The sequence below is a fragment of the Pogoniulus pusillus genome, chromosome 4 (genome assembly GCF_015220805.1).
Source record: "Pogoniulus pusillus isolate bPogPus1 chromosome 4, bPogPus1.pri, whole genome shotgun sequence".
NCBI classification, from domain to species: domain Eukaryota; kingdom Metazoa; phylum Chordata; class Aves; order Piciformes; family Lybiidae; genus Pogoniulus; species Pogoniulus pusillus.
In genome coordinates this window covers 25677647-25701806 of record NC_087267.1, presented here as the reverse complement: position 1 = coordinate 25701806, position 24160 = coordinate 25677647, and the positions used below count along the sequence as shown (strand labels likewise).

The 24160-nt window shown below is 44.5% G+C and overlaps 1 protein-coding gene across 1 annotated transcript; it reads left to right on the top strand.

Annotated features, from left to right (window-relative positions):
* The first annotated feature begins 422 nt into the window (after positions 1 to 422).
* SELENOO (selenoprotein O) lies at positions 423 to 15075 on the top strand. Its single transcript, XM_064142419.1, has 9 exons — positions 423 to 1014; positions 2383 to 2586; positions 4189 to 4369; positions 8067 to 8197; positions 8613 to 8893; positions 9214 to 9364; positions 11418 to 11603; positions 12578 to 12734; positions 13422 to 15075. Exons 1-9 carry the CDS (start codon positions 431 to 433, stop codon positions 13614 to 13616), a joined length of 2070 nt encoding a protein of 689 aa, XP_063998489.1. The 5' UTR covers positions 423 to 430; the 3' UTR covers positions 13617 to 15075.
* The last annotated feature ends 9085 nt before the right edge of the window (positions 15076 to 24160 follow it).

The window sequence follows — 24160 nt, the reverse complement described above, 5'->3', positions numbered from 1 at the left end:
GGGCAGTCTCACACGTCTCGACCCTCCGGGGCTTTCCCTCTTCAGACCTGACGGCAAGCTGAAGCAAAGGGACCGCTCCCTGGACAGCTGTGGCGACACTAGAACACCGGCAAAGCAGCACGGCACACGCCGCACTCCCTCCTGCCTTTCTCCGCGACTTGGTGGCGGCTCCAGCCGGCTACCCCTCTCGACGCCTCCGAACAGGCTAAGGCAGCCGGCCCCCAAGGCCAGTTTTCATAACAACCCCCCCGCAGTCCTGGCGCCGGTCCTTCGCCATGTGCCACCACGGCTCGGCCCAAAGTCCCGCAAGAGCCAGGTCAGCTGCGTCCCCGCCCCTCGACGAGCGGCGGGCAGGGCGCCCAGGGGCGGTGCCAGGCTGCTGCCGCCCCGCCGTGCCAGGCTGCTGCTGCCCCGCCCCTCAGGCAGGCGGATGGCCGCGGCCCTGCGTCGTGGCCGCAGTTTCGCTTCGCAGCTGCTGCCAGTGGCGACAGTGGCGGGCCCGGGTCGTCTCGGGCACCTGGGTGCCGCCATGCGGCAGCCCGCCGCTCTCTCGGCGCGGCCAGACGGCCCCGAGGGTGGCGCGCAGGCGGGCGGCGGGGGATGGCTGGACTCGCTGCGCTTCGACAACCTGGCGCTGCGCTCGCTTCCAGTGGACACCTCAGAGGACAGCGGGCCGCGGACCGTATCCGGCGCCTGCTTCTCCCGGGTACAGCCCAGCCCACTGCAGAACCCTCGGCTGGTGGCCATGTCACTGCCGGCGCTAGCGCTGCTGGGGCTGAAGGCGCCGTCGGCCGATCTGGAGGCGGCGGAGGCCGAGGCGGCTCTGTACTTCAGCGGGAACCGGTTGCTGGCAGGCTCCGAGCCGGCAGCCCACTGCTACTGTGGCCACCAGTTCGGCAGCTTCGCGGGGCAGCTGGGCGACGGTGCTGCCATGTACCTGGGCGAGGTGTTGACCCCTCAGGGCGAACGGTGGGAGATCCAGCTCAAGGGCGCCGGCCTCACCCCATTCTCCCGGTAAGGCCCCGCGGTGCGGCCTGTCCCGGCCCAGCCCGGGGAGGGGACGAAGCAGTGGGGTGGACGGAATAGCCCGGTGACGCTCGATTTTGGAGGAGCAGTTACTTCGGTGTCCCCCCACGAATCCACCTGCGCAGCGAGCTCACGGTGTAGAGCAGCGCGGGTATGGGCCCGGGCTTCTCTGCCTGCATTAGGGAGGTGCTTTCCCAGCAGATCCGGTGCAGTGGGTTATTCCCTAAGGCCGGGGTCATCATTTAAGTCCTGTGGTTTGGGATTTTTTTTTTAACCTTCGCTGTTGCAAATGTAGTGCTTAAATGCCAAGTCAGAAGGTGGCAACATTTTCCTTCGGAAGATAAGACTGACTGCATCTCCTTCAAATGGGGCATTACTTCTCTTCCTGGTTGTGCACCTTTGAGGGTTTTTTCCCCTTTTTAGGAGGATCCAGACTGTGGTGAAAGTCGAGACAGCATTTTGTAGTATCCACTGGACTGCCATGTCATCCCATGGCAAAAATGGCATTTAAAGTGTTGGTGTTTCTGGTCTTTTTACCTGCTGCCAGTACTGCCTTTCCTCCACCCTCCCTGGCTGTAGGAGGGAATGGTGGAAAAGCCCCTAGACTGGCATACTGACCAAATCCCTGCGAGGGATGGATGTCTTTGTTCAGTTTAGGTCAGTTCAGCCTGCACTAAGTCTTTCAGGCCCCATTTTTCCTACATACTTCCTATATTTTCTGTTCCAGCTGTGCACAAGCTCAGTAACATCTTAGTTTTATAGATGCGGTGCCTTCTTTAAGGAAATCACTTGAAAATCGTAGAAACAATGGTGCCATTGTAGGTCAGACCTGAGCAGCTGTCCTGCTTGCCAGTGGCCTTTGAAGTGTTGCAACTGTGGGCTGAGGACCACCTGTGCCTGCTCCTTTTACTTAGTATTTATTAAATAAGCTAGTTTGCAATTTTCTGGTCGTCGGTGGTGATTTCTTTTTTTAACATATCTGCCATGCATGAACGTATTTAACATATCATTTTTAGATTACTTATCCAGAAAGATCAAAGATAGCATTGTTTTTCAGGAAGGTCAACACTTGCATCAATAGTAGTAGCAGAGTTAACAATTAGAAGGGATATGTGTAACTAAGAGGTTTATTTTCTTCCATTGTATGGTCGTTGAAAGTGTGTTGTGACCATCTAATTAACTGAGCTTTGACAGAAGTTTGAAGGTACTTTTGTTTTCTCAGATAGGCCACTACTTTGTTGTGTGATCCTGAATAGAGCATGTCACTTCTAGGCTTTTTTTCTTCTCCACTGCTACCAGAGAAATCAGAGTTCTCAGCTTTATAGCCTGAAAATTGTCTGTGTCTTCTTGTTACAGACAAGCCGATGGTCGAAAGGTCCTGCGCTCAAGCATACGGGAGTTTCTGTGCAGCGAGGCTATGTTTCACCTAGGAATACCAACAACAAGAGCTGGAACATGTGTCACATCTGATTCAAAAGTTGTCCGTGATGTATTTTATGATGGGAATCCAAAAAATGAAAGGTGTACAGTTGTTCTGAGAATAGCATCTACATTTATAAGGTAGAAGCCTCCTTTAATGGAGTTTCTTATGTTTTTTTAAAGATAAGCACAGCAATCTTTTAAAATACCATTTGAAGTGTATTTCCATAACAGTTCCATTTGTGTGTTTCTTTTTCTGGATGTTTGGAATTCTTTTGCTGTCCTGTAGGAATCTGCTCTTCTTGTCCAGGAAATGGGATGAGCTGGTGTCTTTACACACAGTCAGATTGACACTAAAGGTGCTAACTTGATAGAAATAAGAACTAAATTCTGCAGAAGATATTTGTTCTGTTTATGACTGCACAGAATTATAGCTCTACCCTTAATTCCAAACCTATTATAGTGTAGTACTTTGGGTGTACTTTCCCTGCCAGGGACAGTGTATGAGGTTCCTGCTGCAGCTCAAACCAATAAGAGTTTCAGGAAGTTGCATTGTTTCTTGTAAGGTAACAGAATAATAAGGGAAGTTGAGGCATAGGGTGTGCACACATTTATACATGTGTATATATATATATATATATATGCATCCATATATATGTCTGTCTGAAAAAATGCTTGATGTACAGTCTTGTGTTTTAAATAAGTCCTATTCCTCTGTCACAGTATCAGAGAATGCTGGGGGTTGAAAGAGACTTTCAAAGATCATTGAGTCCACCCCTCCTGCCAAGGCAGAGCCATCTAAAGAAGATATATTTACAGAATCAACTTCAGAGATTGAAAGGGACCTCCAGAGATCATCAAGTCCAATATCCCAGCCAAGACAGGATCACCTAGGGTAGTTCGCTCGGGAATGCATCCAGGCAGGTTTTGAAAGTCTCCAGAGAAGGAGACTCTACAACCTCTCTGGGCAGCCTGCTCCGGTGCTCTGTCTTCCTCACTGTAAGGAAGTTTCTCCTCATGTTGAGGTGAAACCTTCGATGTTCCAGTTTGTAGGTGTTGCTCCTTGTCCTATTGCTGCTGACCACTGAAAAGAGATTGGCCCCATCCACTTGACACCCACCTCTCAAATACTTCTATACATTGATAAGATCTCCTCTTCTGCAGACTAAACAGCCCCACATTTCTCAGTCTCTCTTCATAGGAGAGATGCTCGAGTCCCCTAGTTTTCCTCATGGCTCTCTGTTGGACTCGTTCCAGTAGATCCCTGTCTCTCTTGAACTGGGGAGCCCAAAACTGGACACAGTATTCCAGGTGTGGTCTCACCAGGGCAGAGCAGAGGGGGAGAAGAACCTCCCTAGACCTGCTGGACACACTTTTCCTGACGCACCCTGGATGGCATTGGCTCTCTTGGCCACAAGGGAACATTGCTGGACCGTTTAGTCAGGATAACAAATATTCTGTAGAAGTGGTTGTGAGAAACTTAAACAAGCTGGACTTCAGTACTGGCTAATGTCTTGATCCATCAGTTTAGTTATGGATGGATATGTGTGTTTCCTTGAGTTGAGTCACTGACCCTTGCTAGGTTTTGTTTAGGAATCTTGTGAGTCGTTTCTGTCAGTCATTTGAAGAACTGATGTTAGACTAATGTGTTACTGCAACAGAAATAAATGCTTTTAATACAGGTAATACCAAGTGAATGGTATCAGATAATAACTAAGCTACGTTTTTATTATTTTAAAACAGATTTGGTTCTTTTGAAATTTTTAAACCTCCTGATGAGTACACAGGACGCAAGGGTCCCAGTGTTAACCGCAATGATATTCGAATGCAGATGCTTGATTATGTGATCAGCACTTTCTATCCAGAAATCCAGGAGGCTCATTCTGACAACAATATTCAGAGGAATGCTGCTTTCTTCAGAGAGGTAAGAAAGAACATATTCTTTTCATAAATCCATAGCTGTCCACTTTAGAAACTTCATCTGCAGGCACAGAAGACTGGAGCCAGTTAATGCCTTTTAGTATCTGACTGCTTCAACTATTATTTTCTTTGAAGAAGACACTCTTAATAGAGCTGCTTATTGATGAAAGCAGGTTGATACTGATCAAACCAATGCAGGTGGTTTAACCTTTTTAGTAGTTAATAATGAGTTCTCTGCTCAGAGAAAGCTTCCTAAGACATGTCTCTTTTGCGGAATGTGTGACTGCAGGGGGGAATTCTGGCCCTAACTGTGAGATGGTGAGTTGACAGTGTGGAGGTATCATCTTGTAAAATACCAAGAATGTTGAGTTGCTTCCTCCCTCTCATTTTTCACATTACAAACAAGAACATTGACTGCGAATCACTTCCACTTTAGGCTGTAGAATTGAAATGTTTAGTGGCAGTCAAGCAGTGTGAGGGCTTGCCAGAGGAAGCTGTAGACCTTCCAGCTTTGGAAATTATAAAATAAGGTGATATAAATATGCCTTGAATGTGCTGTAGTGTTAGGTCATTCTGCAGTGGCATGGAGGAGAGGCTGTGTGTCTTCTCAGAGACTCATTTTGGACTTGTCTTCAATTACTGTATATACTTGAAAAAATACTGGAGGTGTATAATAAAAATCGGAAATGTAATGTTAGTAAATGTAGAATTGCTGTATTTCTCTCTGAAGTAAAACATAATTAATTGGTATCTGTACTTTATGTGATAAATATAACTTTTGCCTCACTTTTAATACTGTATTGCTGTTCTCAACACTGAGTTTCTGTTACTGGATATGTTTTTTTTTGGGTGAGCAAAGAATTTGGGGTGCAGGAATAAGGTACTTCTATTCATGTTTTGGCGGGTAGTATAAGGTAATGCTACCGTTGCAGAAAGGATCCAGTTTGAAATTAATGTAGAACTATAATAAAGGCTCCCATTCAGATTACTTGAAGTTCAAATAATGTTACAACTCTAATAAGAATGTAATAACTAGCCAGTAAAGAGCATAATTAAAAAATACCACAGTTTAATGCATTGACTAGTCTGTGTAAAAGCAGTCATGGTGCTTTGAAATCTGAAATGATATGGTAGGAACTGGCTGCAATATGATATATGTTCACAGCAGACCAGTAAGAAGTCAAAAGGCAAGATTAAAATTTGACGTTCCCTGAATTTTGTGGAGGTTAGGTTTTTTGGTTTGCTTTTTGGGGGGGGTTTAAGGTTGGATTTCTGTAGGGTTTTTTGATGGTGGTGGTGATTTAGGTTTTTTTTGCTTTAGCACAGCCTGTGCTAACTTGCATTGGTTCTTCAGAAGCAAGCTGTGGCTTGGTTCACCAGTGGATGCCAAAGGGTTTATCATCACTGAAGAGGCCTTTTGTATTTAAATGATTGGAGTCCAGGAGGAGAACTATGCTTGTCACCCAGTGTGCACATGTCTAGCGCTTTAGCTGGTGGAATAAGTATTCTGATGAGAGAAGAGTCGTGTGACTTGAGGATCTTTGTGGATAATTTTATGCGCCCAATCCTATCTCTTTCTGCTTTTGGCTGCTTTTCCTAACTCACTACTGGTTTCCTCACTCCCTTCCTGGCATCCTTTCTTTCTTGCCCCTGCCTCCATTTATTTTTAGCTTGTTTGTTGTGCTTCTCCTGTCTGTGCCTGTCTGTGCTAGCATTAATTTTTCATGTTTTCCCTCCTCCTTAGTGGAGACTGTCATACATTTCTCCACATGAAAAGCACCCTAGTCCCTTACTTAATTTGACAAACACATCTGTCTATGTTAATGGCAGAGAAAGTGCTGTCAGCTCAACTCAAATATATTTTACCTTCTTTGTTTTGCAATAAGTAGAGGAAGAAAAATTCAAGTGATCGCCTTCAGCGGCACTGTCTAGAAAGCAAGAACCATAATTTGCACTACTCACATAATTTGTAGGTGTTATTTAAACTTAAATGGGCATGTCCTTAATATAGTGCTCTTATTTATATATACACCAGACTCGTTTTCCATTGTGGCTAGCAGTAGAAAAATGTGACAAAAAAGAGAAGGTCAAAGTGAGTGCAAAGCCATCTCTTTCTAATCCATATACCCATCTGCACCTGGTGCCCAAGTCTCATCTGCTTTTAGATGCTCACATTGCTGGAGTTTCTTCTTTACCAGAATACAGCCAGTTTGTGATGCATCCACACAAAGACATCCAACAGTCATGAACTGCCTTACCCTCTGGATGCTTCCATCCCAGTATGGCAGACAGGATTTGTTGTTTTTTTTTTTAAGTTTTGCCATCTTCCTGGCAGAAAGCCATTGCAAGGGGTGTGCCTCCCTTACTGGTTTATGGTGTGCCAGTAATCAGGTTTGGACATATGTGGCTCTGTTCCAGCTGGCCCATGAAACAGCAAAAATTGGTAAAGTAAAGAATATTATAAAAAGCAGAAACATGGGGTCTCAAAGTGAACCCAGAAGCTTCTGTTCCAAGCATCGTTTTGTGGGTTTTTACTGTCTGCCACATTATCCCAGGACAAGATTTTTCTAGTTCTTCATCTTAACCTGATGGCGTATTTTTAAGAAAATGAAAATGGAAACATTCTGAGTTCAAAGACAGAAGCATAAAACTAATGTTTCCTCTGTTAACTAGGATCATTTATTAAATCTTAATAAAACATGCTTACAGTGCTGCCTGGAGATTGTAATTAAAAAAATAATTGCTTTAAATTCCCATACCATGTAGCAGTTTGGGAAGGTGAGTGACTTTGGCTATGAAAATAGTTAAGATTTAATAGTTTTAGCTAATGGGTACAGATTGGGGTTTTTTTACAGCAATTCAGTAAAGTACTTGGAAATAGCAGGGGCTTTTTCAAGGCATTATTAGCTTACTGAATTTCAGGTTTCATAGGTCATATCTAGTTGCAGTTGATAGATGATCTGATTTGTTTAGCTAACTAAACCTATTGCAAAATATTACTGTGGTTATTTGAACAGTGAGACACATTCAGTGATTGCAGTCAAGAGTTGCATAACAATAACTTTCAGTTAAGCACAGAAAAACTGGTGAAGCTTGCATTCAGTGAGGAACTGCATTTAAATGAAATTGTCATTCTTGGAATATTTTTGCTTAACCTCACAACTTTTTTCTACTCTAAGCAAATTGAGGGAAACTCTCATCAGTGCTGAAACCTGTTTGTAAGGAAACCTAACCTTTCTGTAAATCACTGAAGGAGACTAACTTTACGTTGAGCTTTGTTGCATACAGTTAATTTTATTTCTTGGACTTTACAGGCAGAAGAAAATATATAGAAAGTCTTTAGTAGTAAGTAAAAGAGTATGTTTGTATGACTTAGGACAGTATGCGAGTGTGGTATCAAACAGTTTATCTTATTTCAGCATTCTGTCTTCAGGACGTTTTAAAGCTGTCCAGTTGTCTTGCAAGACGAGCATGAAAGAAAGAAGCAGCAGCAAACAGAAATAGGAGACTATAAACGGGGCAGTTAGTAACAGGAGGAGAAAGGAAAGTTACCCGTAAGATCTGTGGGTGTGGCATACTGCCAGAATCTGCTTCTGCCTGAGCTGCAGAAATACCACTTCAGAGTAGGGAATGTGTTTGTGAGTATGTGCACGTATTGGCAATGCATTTTGTTGAAACATGGGAAAAACCTTCTCTTTCAGATAACAAAACGGACAGCGAGATTGGTTGCTGAGTGGCAGTGTGTTGGGTTTTGCCATGGCGTGCTGAATACAGATAACATGAGCATAGTTGGGCTGACCATCGACTATGGCCCTTTTGGGTTTATGGACAGGTCAGTGTGGTGTAGCTTTGAAATGTATGTATGTGTTTGCTTTGTAGAACAGTCCAGATGTTCATGGTTGCTTTAATATTTTAACTGTAAAGTAGATTTATGAACCTTCTTTATGGCAAAGTAGATGAAGTGAGTTCTGGTTGTACTGTAATTCATCTTTTCAACCTCTCTATATATCTCTATTCACAACATCTCTGCTACACTCTTCTTGTAGCCTGTGGTGTTTCTCAGTGTTGGAGGGGGCAGGAAAATATCTAATGAGATAGCTTCAGGAAAGGCATCAAGGAGGAATGTTCTTTTGATATTTTTGTTTGGTTTTGGTTTCCTAGAGAAGACTAAGATAATAAAAATAACATTTCTCACAATATTGGTGTCTAGATAAGTAGAAGAATGCTGACTATTTCTTTATTTGTAGATATGACCCTGAGCACATCTGCAATGGGTCTGATAATACAGGGCGCTATGCTTACAACAAGCAGCCAGAGATTTGCAAGTGGAACCTGGGAAAGCTTGCTGAAGCTCTAGTTCCAGAGCTGCCCTTGGAAATAAGTGAACTCATTCTGGAAGAAGAATATGATGCAGAATTTGAGAAACATTATTTGCAGAAGATGAGGAAAAAACTAGGCCTAATCCATCTGGAATTAGAAGAAGATAGTAAACTGGTGTCTGAACTCCTTGAAACCATGCATCTCACAGGTTGGTGAAGAGCACAGAAGGTTGTTATTTCTTAGCCCATCTGTATCTATAATCAACCCAAAACTTAGTTTATACCTTGACCTTACAAGGTGTTTTGTGCAACTATATTGTCATCTGAGAGAATAACAAAAGACAGGAAAAAAAAACCTGCTTTTGAATTGTGGAACAGTTGTTGCTTTTACAGGACATCTTCACTGAAGGTGCAGCTTACTTGCTTGTTTGGTGACCTGTACTGCTGTAAGGGGACTTAGGAGAGAGGTATAGGACTTGTTTTCCTACTGATTTATTATTTGCAGTACTCGTATAATTCACTTTTTCAGGTGGAGATTTCACAAATATTTTCCACTTGCTGAGTTCATTCTCAGTGGACTCTGATCCTTCAAACTTGGAAGATTTCTTAGAAAAGCTTACAAATCAGTGTGCTTCTATGGAAGAACTAAAAGTTGCTTTCAAACCACAGATGGATCCAAGGTAATACTTTACTTAAGTGATTTTGGCTTGTGTTTTTAGTTTCATTATAACCAACTCTGTATTCTGTGTAGTGTTTGACTAATTCTAAATTTGGAAGTGTTGTTACTAAGTAGATGCTTCATGATCTGTAGCAGTGCAAATTCTTGAGCTTTGTGACTGGTGAATGCTCAGCAGTGACTTGCAGCAGTTGGCTTTTGGGCTAAAGTTGTCTGAGTTTTTGTCTGGTCCTTGAGTTTTTTTTTCTCTCCTCACTGTGCAGACTAAGGCAATGTGCTGGATAACAGAGTGGTACAGAAAATTTTATAGAAGAAACTAATTTGTGTTCTGTCAGTATATTATTAGCAAACAGTCACCTTTCAGCCATTTTGTGGGCTAAGTATAACCTAAATGCACATTTCAGGATCTGAAAACTCTGTGGTGCTGTCCATGTCCCATTTGATGTGCAGTTCCAACTACTCTTAGCATGGAGAAGTAGTAAGTTTATTGAACTGCTGCTTTTAACGGTGACTGCAGCAGTTTTTCACTTCTTGGAACAGTGGGAGGAATGAGTGTGATCCATTAATTTGTCTCTTCTTCTAGTATCTTCCCAGTGCAGGTATTATGGACGTGGTTTTTCATTCTCTTTTTTTAATAAGTGGTCCATGAGGGTAACCAACCTACCAAATCTTTAGGTTTTTCTGTGAGTTAACACCACATTTAACTTGTGGAAAGCAAGATGTTGAGAAAATGGACTGATATGAAACTTGTTCATTCAAGTTCAGTGTTAAGCCAAGATGGTTGGCTGTAGCTATTTATTAGTCTGGAGACATTACTGGTTAAGTTTTTGTGGTGATAAATGAAAGGTAAATAAGGCGGTGGATACTGCTGTTTTAATAATGTTTCAGGGACTTTCAGGTAGATATGTGATATGAAGGTAGCTCATGAGAGAAGGATGAGACAATATTTTTTTAAGCACTGCATTCAGGCTTAGAGGAATGAGAAAAGTAGATCTAAATCATCATGAAGGCTAACTAAAAATAATTTAAATAAACTGTTGTCTTCTGATTTAAATGAGCTATCTTTCTGCATATACTCTGGGGTTTTATTAGTACTGGTAAAATTAGTAGGCATTAGATCCTTATTCTGCTTGCTGATACAGTATCAATGGTAGGGAAAAAATGGGAAAAAAAGCAAACACCTATGGATTCTGTGTTATGATGCCTAAGTAAGATCAAATTCCATATTCTAAGTTAATTTCAAAGTTCCCAGGGTACTGTGATGAGAGTTGCACTTCTAAATCCAACTGGTCATTCTGAAAACCTGTTGCCTGTTGCCTATGCTCTTCCAACCTTGGTGATACTGTGTCCAGAGAAGGGCAACAAAGCTGGTGAGGGGCCTGGAACACAAACCCTATGAGGAGAGGCTGAGGGAGCTGGGGTTGTTTAGCCTGGAGAAGAGGAGGCTCAGGGGTGACCTCACTGCTGTCTTCAACTGCCTGAAGGGACATTGTAGCCAAATGGGGGGTGGCCTCTTCTCCCAGGCAACCAGCAATAGAGCAAGGGGACACAGTCTCAAGTTGTGCCGGGGTAGGTATAGGCTGGATGTTAGGAGGAAGTTCTTCCCAGAGAGAGTGATTGGCATTGGAATGGACTGCTCAGGGAGGTGGTGGAGGCACCGTCCCTGGAGGTCTTCAGGAAAGGACTGGATGAGGCACTTAGTGCCATGGTCTAGTTGACTGGCTAGGGCTGGGTGATAGGTTGTACTGGATGATCTTGGAGGTCTCTTCCAACCTGGTTGATTCTATGATTCTATGATACTGTGATATTGTTAGCACTCTGCTTATGCACCACAGGAATGTGAATTTTAACACATCAAAGAAGGGGGAAGGAACAGTAAAACTAGCATGACTTATGATAAAAAAAAAGTTGGTAGTGATGAAGTACCTCTCTAGTTATTTAACCTCTCTAGTGAAATCCTAGGTTGTTGTGAATGTTCTCACATCTGCTTTGTAGTTACAAAAAGATGGTGCTTGACAGGCAGCTTGACTTTAATAGCAAATACATTTTGTTCACAGGCAGCTGTCAATGATGCTAATGCTGGCTCAGTCTAATCCTCAGCTGTTTGCATTAATTGGAACAAAAGCCAATATAAATAAAGAATTAGAACGGATTGAGCAGTTCTCTAAACTGCAGCAGTTAACAGCAGCTGATTTACTCAGCAGAAATAAAAGGCATTGGAAAGAATGGCTGGAGAAATACAGGTAAGATTTCTCAGCATCCATAGCAGTGTGTTTTATTTGAGAGCAGTGTGCCTGCCTCACAAAGTATGTAGGTTGAAAGGGATGTTGGGGGGCCAAGGTCAGTATCTGTGTTGCTGTGAAAGTTTTTGTTTAATAGCTTTTGTGAAGGGGTAGGGGGCATAGAAATTACCTAGTATCAAATCTAGTATTAAAAGTGCCTCAAGAATATTGACATTGATTATAGCAGACTTCTTTTGGTTGTGAGCAAATGTAACTGCAATTGACCGACTGCTAAGCATTTTATCTTTCAAAATTATTTTCTGAAAGACCTATGTGATAACATAGAAAGTGAATTAGAAGTATTCTTAAGCAAAGAATAACTGTAAAAGGAAACATGGCTAGATTATTATAATAGGCATAACTTAAAAGCTTGAAAATGTGTGAGGAGGAGGTTTTATCAAGGAACCCCTTTACTAGAGCATTAGTTGCTTCTGCTGCATGGATTAGGTCAGGACTTTTGGCCCTTACCTGTGTGCCTGTGATCTTCCTGTGCAGAGGGGCTGAGAGTATTCCTGGTAAAAGGTGCCTCAGCTGTATTGCATCCCTGTGCTTTTGTCAGAACATCAAAAGCTTTAAATAACAAACAAATGCAGAACAACTTAAAAGACTGGATCTGAAGGTGGTGTTTTTTGCAGAGCATTGCAGAACAGACCATGCATCAGTGTCTCAGTCTGACTTTTCAGTGAATATGCAAGATATGCTACTTCCTTGAGCCTTGTCAGGACCTGCTGATGGTGTGTAATACTGCTTTTAAATGAAAGGACACTTAGCGTGTGTTTGCTTTGTTCTTGTACTGCATTGTAAAACCAGGATGATTGTAGGTTATGTAACACTTGCTAAGAGCTGCAGAATAAAGATCCGAAGGCAAGGAAACATGTCAAGTGTTACATGTGGTTCTTGATTCAAACCAGTTGTTTTCAATTGCTTGATTTTAGAGTCCGTTTGCAAAAAGAAGTAGAAAGCATTGGTGATGCTGATGCCTGGAACAGTGATCATGTGAAGGTGATGAATTCAAACAATCCAAAATACATCTTGAGAAATTACATTGCCCAGAATGCCATAGAAGCAGCTGAAAAGGGGGATTTCTCAGAGGTATGCTATGACTACTTAACATGTCTCTAGGTTTGCATGGGTGTCTGGTGGTGCAGTTGATGACTGACATTGTGCTAGATGCGATTCATTCTGGCGTCTTGGGCAGAAAGGAGACTGGGAATTTAATTTTCAGATCTGTATTATTTTTGAGGGAGATGTAATTTTAGTCACTGCAGAACAAAGAAAGGAATTGAAAATCTGAATCAACTTCACCAACTTTTGCAGGCTGATATTAGGACAAGGTACTTGCCTAGGCTTTTTATATCTTCAGAATGGTTTTTGCCTCAAGAGGCAGTTGGTGGTTCATTTATATTTGTTCCTTGTTGTGCTAAGTATTATCTTCCAAAACTTAATGACTTTCACCTGTGAAGTTTAGCATATGGATTAACCAGCATGTGTGTTACTGGCAGAATATGGGAAAATTAAATTATTTTGAGAAATGACATAAGAACTGGTATTTGATACTTGTATTTTGCGTTGCTTGAGTTCCATACAGATACCATCTCAGATTTTACAGTTTTCATTTTATTTGATAGGCACATTGTTAGTCTACTTACTAGTATTTGTTTTCTTTGAAGTTTGTGTTTTAAGTACAGTATCCTCCACTGTTAGTTGGTGTGAGGGTCTTCTCTACATCGTTTTGCCTTTACTTTCGAAATTCCCATAACCATGCTGTTCTCTTTCTAGGTAAAAAATGTTTTGAAACTCTTGGAGAATCCATTCCAAGAAGCAGATGATTTTGAGGAGATAAAGGAAGGTGCAGAAGAGGAAGGAGCAAGTGCTGCAGCAGCTGCTTGTGCTCAAGAGACCAGAAGCAGACTACCATACTGCAGTAAACCTCCTCTCTGGGCTTCAGAGCTCTGTGTTACATGATCTTCGTAACTGCCTTGTTTTGTTTTTCACTGTAAACTGAAGACTCTGATTCTCCTTCAGCAGTGAAGAATTCAGCAAGGCAAACTAAGTGCTATTAAGTTATTGAAACAACCCTACATTTGGATGCATCTGCAACAGTCTTAAGCTCTGCTTAATATGAAGCAGTCATGGATCATTGGATCAAACCAATAACAACTGACAGTCCATATACATCATTAATTTAAATGTTCTGAGATTGCAAGTGTTTGCTTTAATTGTTCCACACTGTGAGTAGAAAGCAATATTTATACTGAGGCAGACTGAATTCCAAACATCCAAATGGAGTTGTTGTGTGAAGACAAAAGCAGCAAGTCAGGATTCTGATCTGGTTTTGTCTGATGTTTTAACTAATAGTACCTCTAACACTTATTTTCTGCTTTCTCTATTCAGGGACTTTATGTCCTTTTTAATGGAGGAATAGATTCAGTGTTGCTTGTTTGAAGCTATGTTTCATTTAATTAAGTAGTTCATTTCTTGTGAACCTTCAGATTGATACGTAATCATTAACTATTTTCAGAGAACTTGTGCAGGCCAGGGTCTAGGGGGGAGCAGTTGATTTTTTTTCCTAATATATTAAAAGCAAAATGAAGGGAGACTCTATACATTTGCACTTGAAAATCTTGGTGGTGAATTTTATTCAGGTTCAGTATGTTTGCATACCAGAGTGTAAGTATTTACTAAAATCATGGCTGCAGTCTGTAAGCCAATTAATAGGCAAGGCCAGTTAGCCTAGTGTGACCCTTAAACCCCTGCCCCCAGTACTTCAGGTTCATTGTTTATTTGTGTGCTCCTCACAGAGCCTCCTTGTTTGAGAAGCATGCAGGTGTGGAGCGCCTGTCTGCTCACACTGATCGGTGGGATTCTTCCATTCCCACTCTGGTCTTGCACCATTTAGTTTGTTTTCATGGTCTTTCAAAACCTTTGTGCTACAAGTTGCCATTCAGGAATGCCCTGGTTGAGTCTCTGTGAAAAACAGTAGAGGGTGTGGGAGGAGGGTGGAAGCTGACTTGCTTGCAAGTTCTAATTGATGGTGTTTCAGTTGAGGTCTCAGCGGAAGATTGGTTGGCACTATTGTCACATCAGCAAAAAAATGTTCTGTAGTTAGCTGTTACTTAGCTTTCTGAACTTCTTTCTAAAGGACTCTATTGCAGGTTCAGACACCTGAAATATTGGAAAGTTTGGTTTGATGCAAAGGTTTCTCTCTTCCAAAGAGACCATCATCTTACACTGTGAATGAAGAGTACTCCAGTAATTTCTTCTTCCACCTCTGTGCAAGCTTGGTACTAGCTCAGGTTGAATTTTAAGTCTTCCTCAAAATATGAGCTATTGAAAAACAAGGAGAAAGTTGTGTTACTGCTTATTCATCTGTACTAATAATGAGTTTGTCCTCCTTGCTGCCACAGTAAATAAGTGGCGCTTTGAATGTTAACATTTGTTCTGTCTTGCCTTTGACCTGGAGAAACTGATGCCAAGTAATGAATTTGTGACAAAGCAGAATCTCTGGCAAACTCAGAGCTTTCTGTGATATTTTGGAGTCCTTACAGAAAAGGGCAAACTCAAAGATGTATTTTCCTAGTCCATGGAAGAATGGTGTAGTTGAAAGAGAAATTACATTGATGAAGCAGGCTTAGCTGGTGAAGCTGGTCATCTGCTAGAAATAAGCCATGTTTGTAGGATTTGAGACTTTCACTGGGGACGATTATCCTTCCCCTGAGAGCAAAAGTGTTTAGTGGAGACATTAACAGAAAGTTAGTAAAAGGACTGCACCAGGCAATGGAAGTGTGCTAGTGACTTGTAACAGATCTGCAGAACAAGTGGTCTCTTATGGTATGCCTGCTCTTTGCTATTTCACGGGTCGGGAGGACCTCCAGGTAGGCAGGGGGGTCGGCAGGGTTGTTATCTCGCCGCATTGAGCGGGGCTGTGACGTGGGCCCGTGACGTCTGCCGCGGGAGGTTTAAATCCCGCCGGGGCAGTGCACACGATGCCACTTTGGCTGCAGAGCCTGCCCGCAGCTAGGGTTGGTTTTTGTTTGGTTTTTTTTTTTGGTCTGTTTATAACTGCAATACCACTGTGCACCACGGCTGTCACTCACACGATGAAGGGCAGAAAAAGTGTGTGCACCCAGACAGATTTGGCCCACCAACACACAGGAGTCCAGGCTACTGGCTGCAGGGAGTGATGGAGCCTGTCACTTGCCGTAGAGGGAGCAGGTGAACTTTCTCCTCACCTTGGTGGCAGAATTGAAAGATGAATTGGCTGAGCTGAAAGATGAAGTATCCAGGCTCAGGTCAATAAAGGGAAAGTGAAAGGGACCTGGATCTGTGGGAGCAGGCCCTGCAGATCACCCCTGCTAAGGGAACTGTTCCTGGAAACAGGGAGGAATGGGTACAGATCCCTGTCAGAGGCAGCAAGGGAAATCCACCCCAGCCCTCTCCTCCTCTTCCACTGCACTTGCACAACAAGTATGAGGCCCTGCATGCAGAGGGCAGGGAGGATGAGAGGGCTGAGGAGCAGCCATCTGGGATGATGCCTAGGGTGGAGCAGTCCCCACCAACTGTGGTGACTAGCTCCACAGAAACAAAGAAAAAGAGAGGGGTTATAGTTGTTGGGAACTCCGTCTTGAGGGGGACAGAGGGACCCATTTGTCGTCCCAACCCATCCCACAGGGAGGTCTGCTCCCTTCCTGGTGCCCAGGTTAGGGACATCACCAGGAGACTCCCTAACCTAACCCAGCCCTCTGATTATTACCCTTAGCTGGTAATACAGGCTGGCAGGGATGAGATTGAGAAGAAGGGCACCAGGGCAATTAAAAAGGAATTCAAGGCCCTGGGGAAATTGATAGATGGGGCAGGAGCACAGGTGGTGTTCTGCTCAGTTCCCCCTGTGGCAAGGGAGTTCACAGAGAGGAACAGCAGAACCTATGACATCAACAACTGGCTCAAGGGATGGTGCCAACGGCGGCATTTTGGGTTCTTTGACCACAGGGGAACTTTTACTGATCCAGACCTGCTCGATCCTGATGGGTGCAGTTGTCTAGGAGGGACAGGAGAGTCCTGGCACTGGAGTTGGCAGGGCTCATTAGGCAGGCTTTAAACTAGGTCTGAAGGGGGTGGGTGAGGCAATTACTCTCCCTGAGAAGGAGAGAGTGGGAAGGAAACTAGGGACAATTGAGGAATCGAGAGCCCAGCTGAAGTGCATCTACACCAATGCACACAGCTGGGTAACAAGCAGGAGGAACTGGAAGTCCTGGTCCACCAGGGTGACTATGATATAGTCACCATTTCAGAAACTTGGTGGGATGGCAGGCATGACTGGGCTGCTATACTGGGGGGATATAACCTCTTCAGGAGAGATAGGCAAGGGAGAAGAGGAGGAGGGGTGGCCCTGTATATTAGGGAGTCACTCCTTGCCACTGAGCTTGAGGTGAGGGATGAAGGGATTGAGAGCTTGTGGGTTAAAATCAGAGGGAGGACTAACAAATCTGACATCCTGGTTGGAGTCTGTTATAGACCACCCAACCAGGATGAGGAAACAGATGAGGTATTTTACAAACAATTGGAGGCTGTCTCAAGATAATCAGATCTTGTCCTTGTGGGTGACTTTAACTTGCCAGATATCTGCTGGGAGCTTAATTCAGCAGAGAGGAGGCACTCCAGGAGATTTCTAGAGTGCATGGAGGACAGCTTCATGACCCAGCTGTTAAGTGAGCCTACTAGGGGTCAAGCTCAGCTTGACCTGCTGCTCTCCAACAGAGAAGGGCTGGTGGGAGATGTGACAGTGGGAGGCTGCCTGGGGTGTAGTGATCACGAGATAGTGGAGTTTTCAATATGCAGGGAGATAGGGAGGAGCTATAACAGAACCCACACCTTGGACTTCCGGAGGGCAAACTTCATTTTGCTCAAGAAACTTATTTCCAAAGTCCCCTGGGCAGCAGTCCTTGGGAACAAAGGGGTCCAGGATGGTTGGACCTACTTTAAACAGGAGCTCTTGAAGGCACAGGAACTGGCAGTTCCCATGTGCTGAAAGATGAGCCGGCAGGGAAGGCGACCAGCCTGGATGAGTAAACAGCTCCTGAAGGAATTGGGGGAAAAAAAGAGAGTGTATCACCTCTGGAAGGAGGGGAAGGCTTCTCCTGATGTGTTTAAGGATGTAGCCAGATTATGCAGGAGAAAAATTAGAGAGGCTAAGGCCCAGCTAGAACTTAGGCTGCCACTTCCATGAAAGATAACAAAAAGCACTTTTATAAATTTATCAATGCTAAAAAGAAGGGCAAGAAGAGCCTCCACTGCTTACTGGACCAGGAGGGGAACACTATAACTGATGATGAGGAAAAGGCTGAGGTCCTGAATGCCTTCTTCGCCTCAGTTTTCAACAGTAAGGAGGGAGGAGTTCAGGGCAAGTGGCCTCTTGAACTGGGGGATGGGGTCAGGGAGCAGTGTGTTCCCCTGGAAATTCATGAGGAATTAGTTCAGGACCTGCTGAGCCACCTGGACACCCACAAGTCCATGGGACCAGATGGGATCCATCCCAGGGTGCTGAGAGAGCTGGCAGCTGAGCTGGCCAAGCCACTCTCCATCATTTTCCAGCAGTCCTGGCTCACCAGAGAGGTCCTAGGAGACTGGAAAATGGCCAACGTGGTCCCCATCCACAAGAAGGGTCGGATGGAGGAACCTGGGAACTACAGACCTGTCAGCCTGACCTCAGTGCCAGGGAAACTGATGGAGCAGGTTATCTTGGGGGTGATAAGAGCGCACCTGAGGGATGGCAAAGGGCTCAGGTTCAGCCAGCATGGGTTTAGGAAGGGCAGATCCTGCCTTTCTAACCTGATCTCCTTCTATGATCAGGTGACCTGCTTGGAGGATGTGGGGAGGCCTGTGGATGTGGTCTATCTGGACTTCAGCAAGGCCTTTGACACTGTCCCCCACAGCAAACTGCTGGCTAAGCTGTCAGCCCATGGCTTGGATGGCAACACTCTGTGCTGGGTTAGGAACTGGCTGGAGGGCCGGACCCAGAGAGTGGTGGTGAATGGTGCCACATCCAGCTGGCAGCCAGTCACTAGTGGTGTCCCTCAGGGATCAGTGCTGGGCCCCATCCTCTTTAACATCTTCATAGATGATCTGGATGAGGGCATGGAGTCAGTCATCAGCAAGTTTGCAGATGACACTAAGCTGGGGACAGATGTGGCTGGGTTGGAGGGCAGAAGGGCTCTGCAGCGGGACCTTGACCACCTGGACAGATGGGCAGAGGCCAATGGGATGGGGTTCAATAGCTCGAAGTGCAGGGTGCTGCACTTTGGCCACAACAACCCCATGCAGAGATACAGGCTGGGGTCGGAGTGGCTGGAGAGCAGCCAGACAGAGAGGGATCTGGGGGTGCTGATGGATACCTGCCTGAACATGAGCCAGCAGTGTGCCCAGGTGGCCAAGAGAGCCAGTGGCATCCTGGCCTGCATCAGGAATGGTGTGGTCAGCAGGAGCAGGGAGGTCATTCTGCCCCTGTACTCTGCACTGGTTAGACCACACCTTGAGTGCTGTGTTCAGTTCTGGGCCCCCCAGTTTAGGAGGGACATTGAGATGCTTGAGCATGTCCAGAGAAGGGCGACGAGGCTGGTGAGAGGCCTTGAGCACAGCCCTATGAGGAGAGGCTGAGGGAGCTGGGATTGTTTAGCCTGGAGAGGAGGAGGCTCAGTGGAGACCTTATTGCTGTCTACAACTACCTGAAGGGTGGTTGTGGCCAGGAGGAGGTTGCTCTCTTCTCTCAGGTGGCCAGCGCCAGAACGAGAGGACACAGCCTTAGGCTGCGCCAGGGGAGATTTAGGCTCGCGGTGAGGAGAAAGTTCTTCACTGAGAGAGTCACTGGACACTGGAATGGGCTGCCCAGGGAGGTGGTGGAGTCGCTGTCCCTGGAGCTGTTCAAGGCAGGATTGGATGTGGCACTTGGTGCCATGGTCTAGCCTTGAGCTCTCTGGTAAAGGGTTGGACTTGATGATCTATGAGGTCTCTTCCAACCTTGGTGATGCTGTGATACTGTGAAAAGGGAGTAATGGGAGGGGAAGTTACTCCAAGCTGATTGGCATAACCCTTATGTTGATATTGTTTCTCAGTTTACACCTTTCCTTTTGAATGGCAGAGATCAGTGTTTTGGAGCTCTGAGGAAACTTTTGGCTTAACAGAATGGGCTAAAGAGTAAGGATTTTACACCATACCTAAAGGATCAACTCCTTTTTACAGTATTCTGATATTAATTTGAGCACTTTGGACAGACCTTTATTAATGGTATGGAGAAGGCAAATTATAACTATTTGGACATATGGGAACTTAAATTAACGACTAAAAATGCTGCACATAAAAGTAGAAATTATTTTGCACCTATAATTAAAAAAATCATGAAGAGAGATAATTTCCTTCCTTCCTGACGAGATCCACCCACAAGTCCTGAGGGAACTGGTGGATGAAGTTGCTAAACCACTGTCCATCATATTTGAAAGCTTTTGGCAGGCTGGTGAAGTTCCTGCTGACTGGAAAAGGGCAAACATAACACCCAGCTTCAAGAAGGGAAAAAAAGGATGACCCTGGAAACTACAGACCAAGCAGTCTCACCTCTGTGCCTGGCAAGATCACAGAGTAGATCCTCCTGAAGGCTCTGCTAAGGCAAATGGAAAACAAAGCAGAGGTGATTGATGGAAACCAGCAATGGCTTCACCAAGGACAAATCATGCCTGACAAATTTAGTGGCTTTTTATGATGAAGTTACAGCAACAGTGGACAAGGGAAGGGCAACTGACATCATCTACCTGGACCTGAGTAAGGCATTTGACTCTGGCCCACATGACATCCTGGTCACCAAACTGGAAGAACACAGACTTGATGGGTGGAGCACTGCTGGATAAGGAATTGGCTGGATGAGAGTGGTGATCAATGGCACAGTGTTTACCTGGAGACCAGTGACAAGTGGTGTCCCTCAGGGGTCAGTGCTGGCACCAGTGCTGATTAACATCTTTGTCAGTGATATGGACAGAGGAATCAAATGCACCCTCAGCAAGTTTGCAGATGACACCAAGCTGTGTGGCACAGTCAACTTGCTAGAGGGCAGGGATGCCATCCAGAGGGGCCTGGACAAGCTGGAGAGGTGGGCCCAGGCCAATCTCATAAAATTCAACAAGGCCAAGAGTAAGGTCCTGCATCTGGGTTGGTGCAATCCCAAGCACAGGTACAGGCTGGGTGGCAAATGGCTGAAGAGCAGCCCTGAGGAAAAGGCCCTGGGGGTCTGGGTTGATGAAAAACTCAACATGAGCCAGCAATGCGCACATGCAGCCCAGACAGCAACCATGTCCTGGGCTGCATGAGGAGAAGCATGGCCAGCAGGGCAAGGGAGGGAATTCTCCCCCCTTAACTCTGCTCTTGTCAGAGCCCACCTGGAGTACTGTGTGTAGTTCTGGAGGCCTCAACACAAGGACATCGAATGTTGAGTACAGAGGGCCACAAAGACAAGCAGAGGTCTGGAGCACCTCTGCTATGAGGACAGGCTGAGAGAGTTGGGGCTCTTCAGCCTGGAGAAAAGAAGGTTTTGAGGAGGCCTTATAGTGGCCTTCCAGTATGTGAAGGGGACCTACAGGAAGGCTGGGGAGGGACTATTTACAAGGTCTTGTAATAGACAGGATGAGGGGTAATGGGTTTAAACTGGAAGAGAGGAGATTCAGACTAGATGTTAGGAAAGGGCTCTTTACAGTGAGGGTGGCGAGACACTGGCAGAGGTTGCGGATGCTATCTCCCTGGAGGTGTTCAAGGCTAGGTTGGATGAGGCCTTGAGCAACCTGTTCTAATGGGAGGTGTCCCTGCCTATGGTGGAGGATTGCAACTGGATGATCTTTGAGATCCCTTGCAACCTAAACCATTCTATGATTCTATGTAGACTAAATGCAAGAGGTCAAGAAAGCTTGAAATCATGAATGCAAAGCCTTGGTGTGACTTGCTTCTCCGTAATAGATACAGTGTGCTCACCAAAAAAACAGCAAGAGGATGTTCACACAGCTGAACTGTGCCGACACTCAGCTGCTTGGGTTCTCAGTGCACGCAACAGTATTGATGCTTTGCATTTGAGGCAGCTTGATGACCTGAAGCCAAATGGAATACTTGTGCCTTTGCAGCACTCCCATTTCAAAAGGCAGGTAGTAATTTCAACTCTGTCTATTCTTTTCCCTCAAGCAGGAAAAAAGAAAAACTGGACAATTAGACCATCTTTTGTCTAGGTAAGAAATTTACCTCTTAGCTTAGTTCTTCAGAGAGAAGGGAGTACACCTTATCTGGGTGTCTAAATACTTGAATCATAAATTCCTTCTTGATTTTTACAGCTTGTATTGGCAGTATTAGATAAGCCTGAAAATAGTATTTCTTATGGTCAAATATTCTGCTTGTTTAAAAGCCATGGACTTGTGCTCAAAATAAATTGGTGGCTTTTCATATCAACAGCTTTCTGTGGAATCACTTTGGTTAGACGTAGTCTGTGGCTATACAGCCTGAACTACCTTTGCATAAAAGCAAGTAGCATCAAGATTGTAAAACATAAATGAGAAGCTCCTGGAGACATGTCGCATGGTGGTGGGGCTCCTCTCGTGGCTTCCAGAGAGTTCACCATAACTCTGCTTCATGAACTTGTAAATGTACAATCACCAAATGTTTTACTGTCAGCTCTCACTTTGACATGTTTGTGGATGGTGTTTTGTTTTGTTGTTTTTTCCCCCCTAAACAAGTGCTTTCTTTGACTCTTTTATTAAAAAAAAAAAAGCTGTATTAATATTCTTGTTCATGCCTGTTTCCTAGAGGACTCTTGTTGTTAATAAGAAATGAAGTCTACAAACAGAATGGTTATTTGGTCTGTGGTAACATCACGTTCAGGTGGGATCACAGAAACCTCACTTTGTATTTTGCAGCGGTTTTGGAGAAGTGAATTGCCACAGGTACCTGTCTCCTGTGTTGCCAGCAGTTTTGGTTGTATGCTTGGAGCAAGGTGAGGACCTTACATTTCAGGTAACAAGATAAATGATGGTGTGTACATACTCTGGACCTTAGCGGTGGTGTGGTCTAAAACTGGTTGTAGGCAGAGTGGCACAGACTACATGTGGTGTGCGTAGGAGAGGTGAGAGACTTGGGAGTCTTGGGAGAAGGCAAAAGAGAAATGCCTTGCTGTGGACAATGTAGAGGTAGTAATTTCTTGAGAGAGCACAGTAAAGGGATGAGTTGCACTGAACACATTTGCAGTGTGGGAAACTGAGTCGTCTCTCTGCCCTTCCTGAGTGGCTGCACTCAAGTTTTACTGTGCAGAAAATCAGAGCTACTGCAACCATTCCTATCTGAAGGGCTTCTATAGCACCATGAAGTTGAAAATGCACATTAAGTTTTCCTAGTTTGAGGCCATTCCTGTTATCTTCTTACTGCCCTTAGTAAGAGTGCACTATTTTCCAAATCAAAATTAATTTTGCTTTGTGCAGTGTTTGGACAGGATGGAGTTAACCTTCTTTATTAACCGCCTGTATGTGGCTCTAGTTTCGATGTGCAGCTCAAGCAGGGCTGATATCACTGCAGTGTTTGTGGCTGTTGCTTGCAGTGTCAAAGCTGTCTTGCTCTGCCCTGGGGGTATGAGAGAAGTTAGGGTGGGACACAGCTAACCTGAACTGGCCAAAGGAGTACTTCATGCGATATAGCATCACATTCAGCAAGAAAAGGGGGGATATGGTGGGTGGAAAGCGTCATCACTTCCATACTTTCATTTTTTTCCTAAAGACTTGTGTCTAATAAAGCAGGTCATCATTGCAAGACTGCATCTAAAGTGTGCACCTAGGTGTATGAAAAGAGATGACTTTAGTAATTAGCATTACAGAGGTCAGTGCGAGTAGTGGGTGTGTGACACAAACAAATTCCAACAGCAGTATTTAAGCTGAAGCAAAAAAAAATAAATCACAGGACAGCTGAGTTTGGAACAGATCTCTGGAGATGGTCTAACCCAATCCCACCCCAAAAAAATCATTATTCTTTTTAAATGTTTGAAAATTTTAAGTGTAAAGCTGGCAAGAGGGGGTTAAGGGAAAAAAAAACAACTCCTAAAGATTGAAGAGGAAGTATTTGTTCCATGTCAGTTTAGTGTGTCTGTCACCAAGATGTGTGGGGAGGAGCATGTCACAAATGTAGCAGAGACATCACAGGAGGGAATGTTGCATTGGTATACATACAGTGGGGGGATTAGTATACAGGGGGAGGATGATGAGCAGTACTGATATCTTACATTTGAGAAGTCCTTGATTTTCAGCTATTGCTAATTCATCTTGCCTTTCTTTTTCTTCATCAGAGGACTCTTTCAGACCTCAAGGGAGAGCAAGCTGCTCCTCTTGCATAATGGTACCCAAAGTTTAACTAATTGAGGTGCTTTAGATTGCTTTTTCTCCTTTCCCTCTTTCTACCCTCATTTTTTCATGGCAAAGCTTAATCTTCGTCTTTCTACAGTCACACTGTAGTGCCAA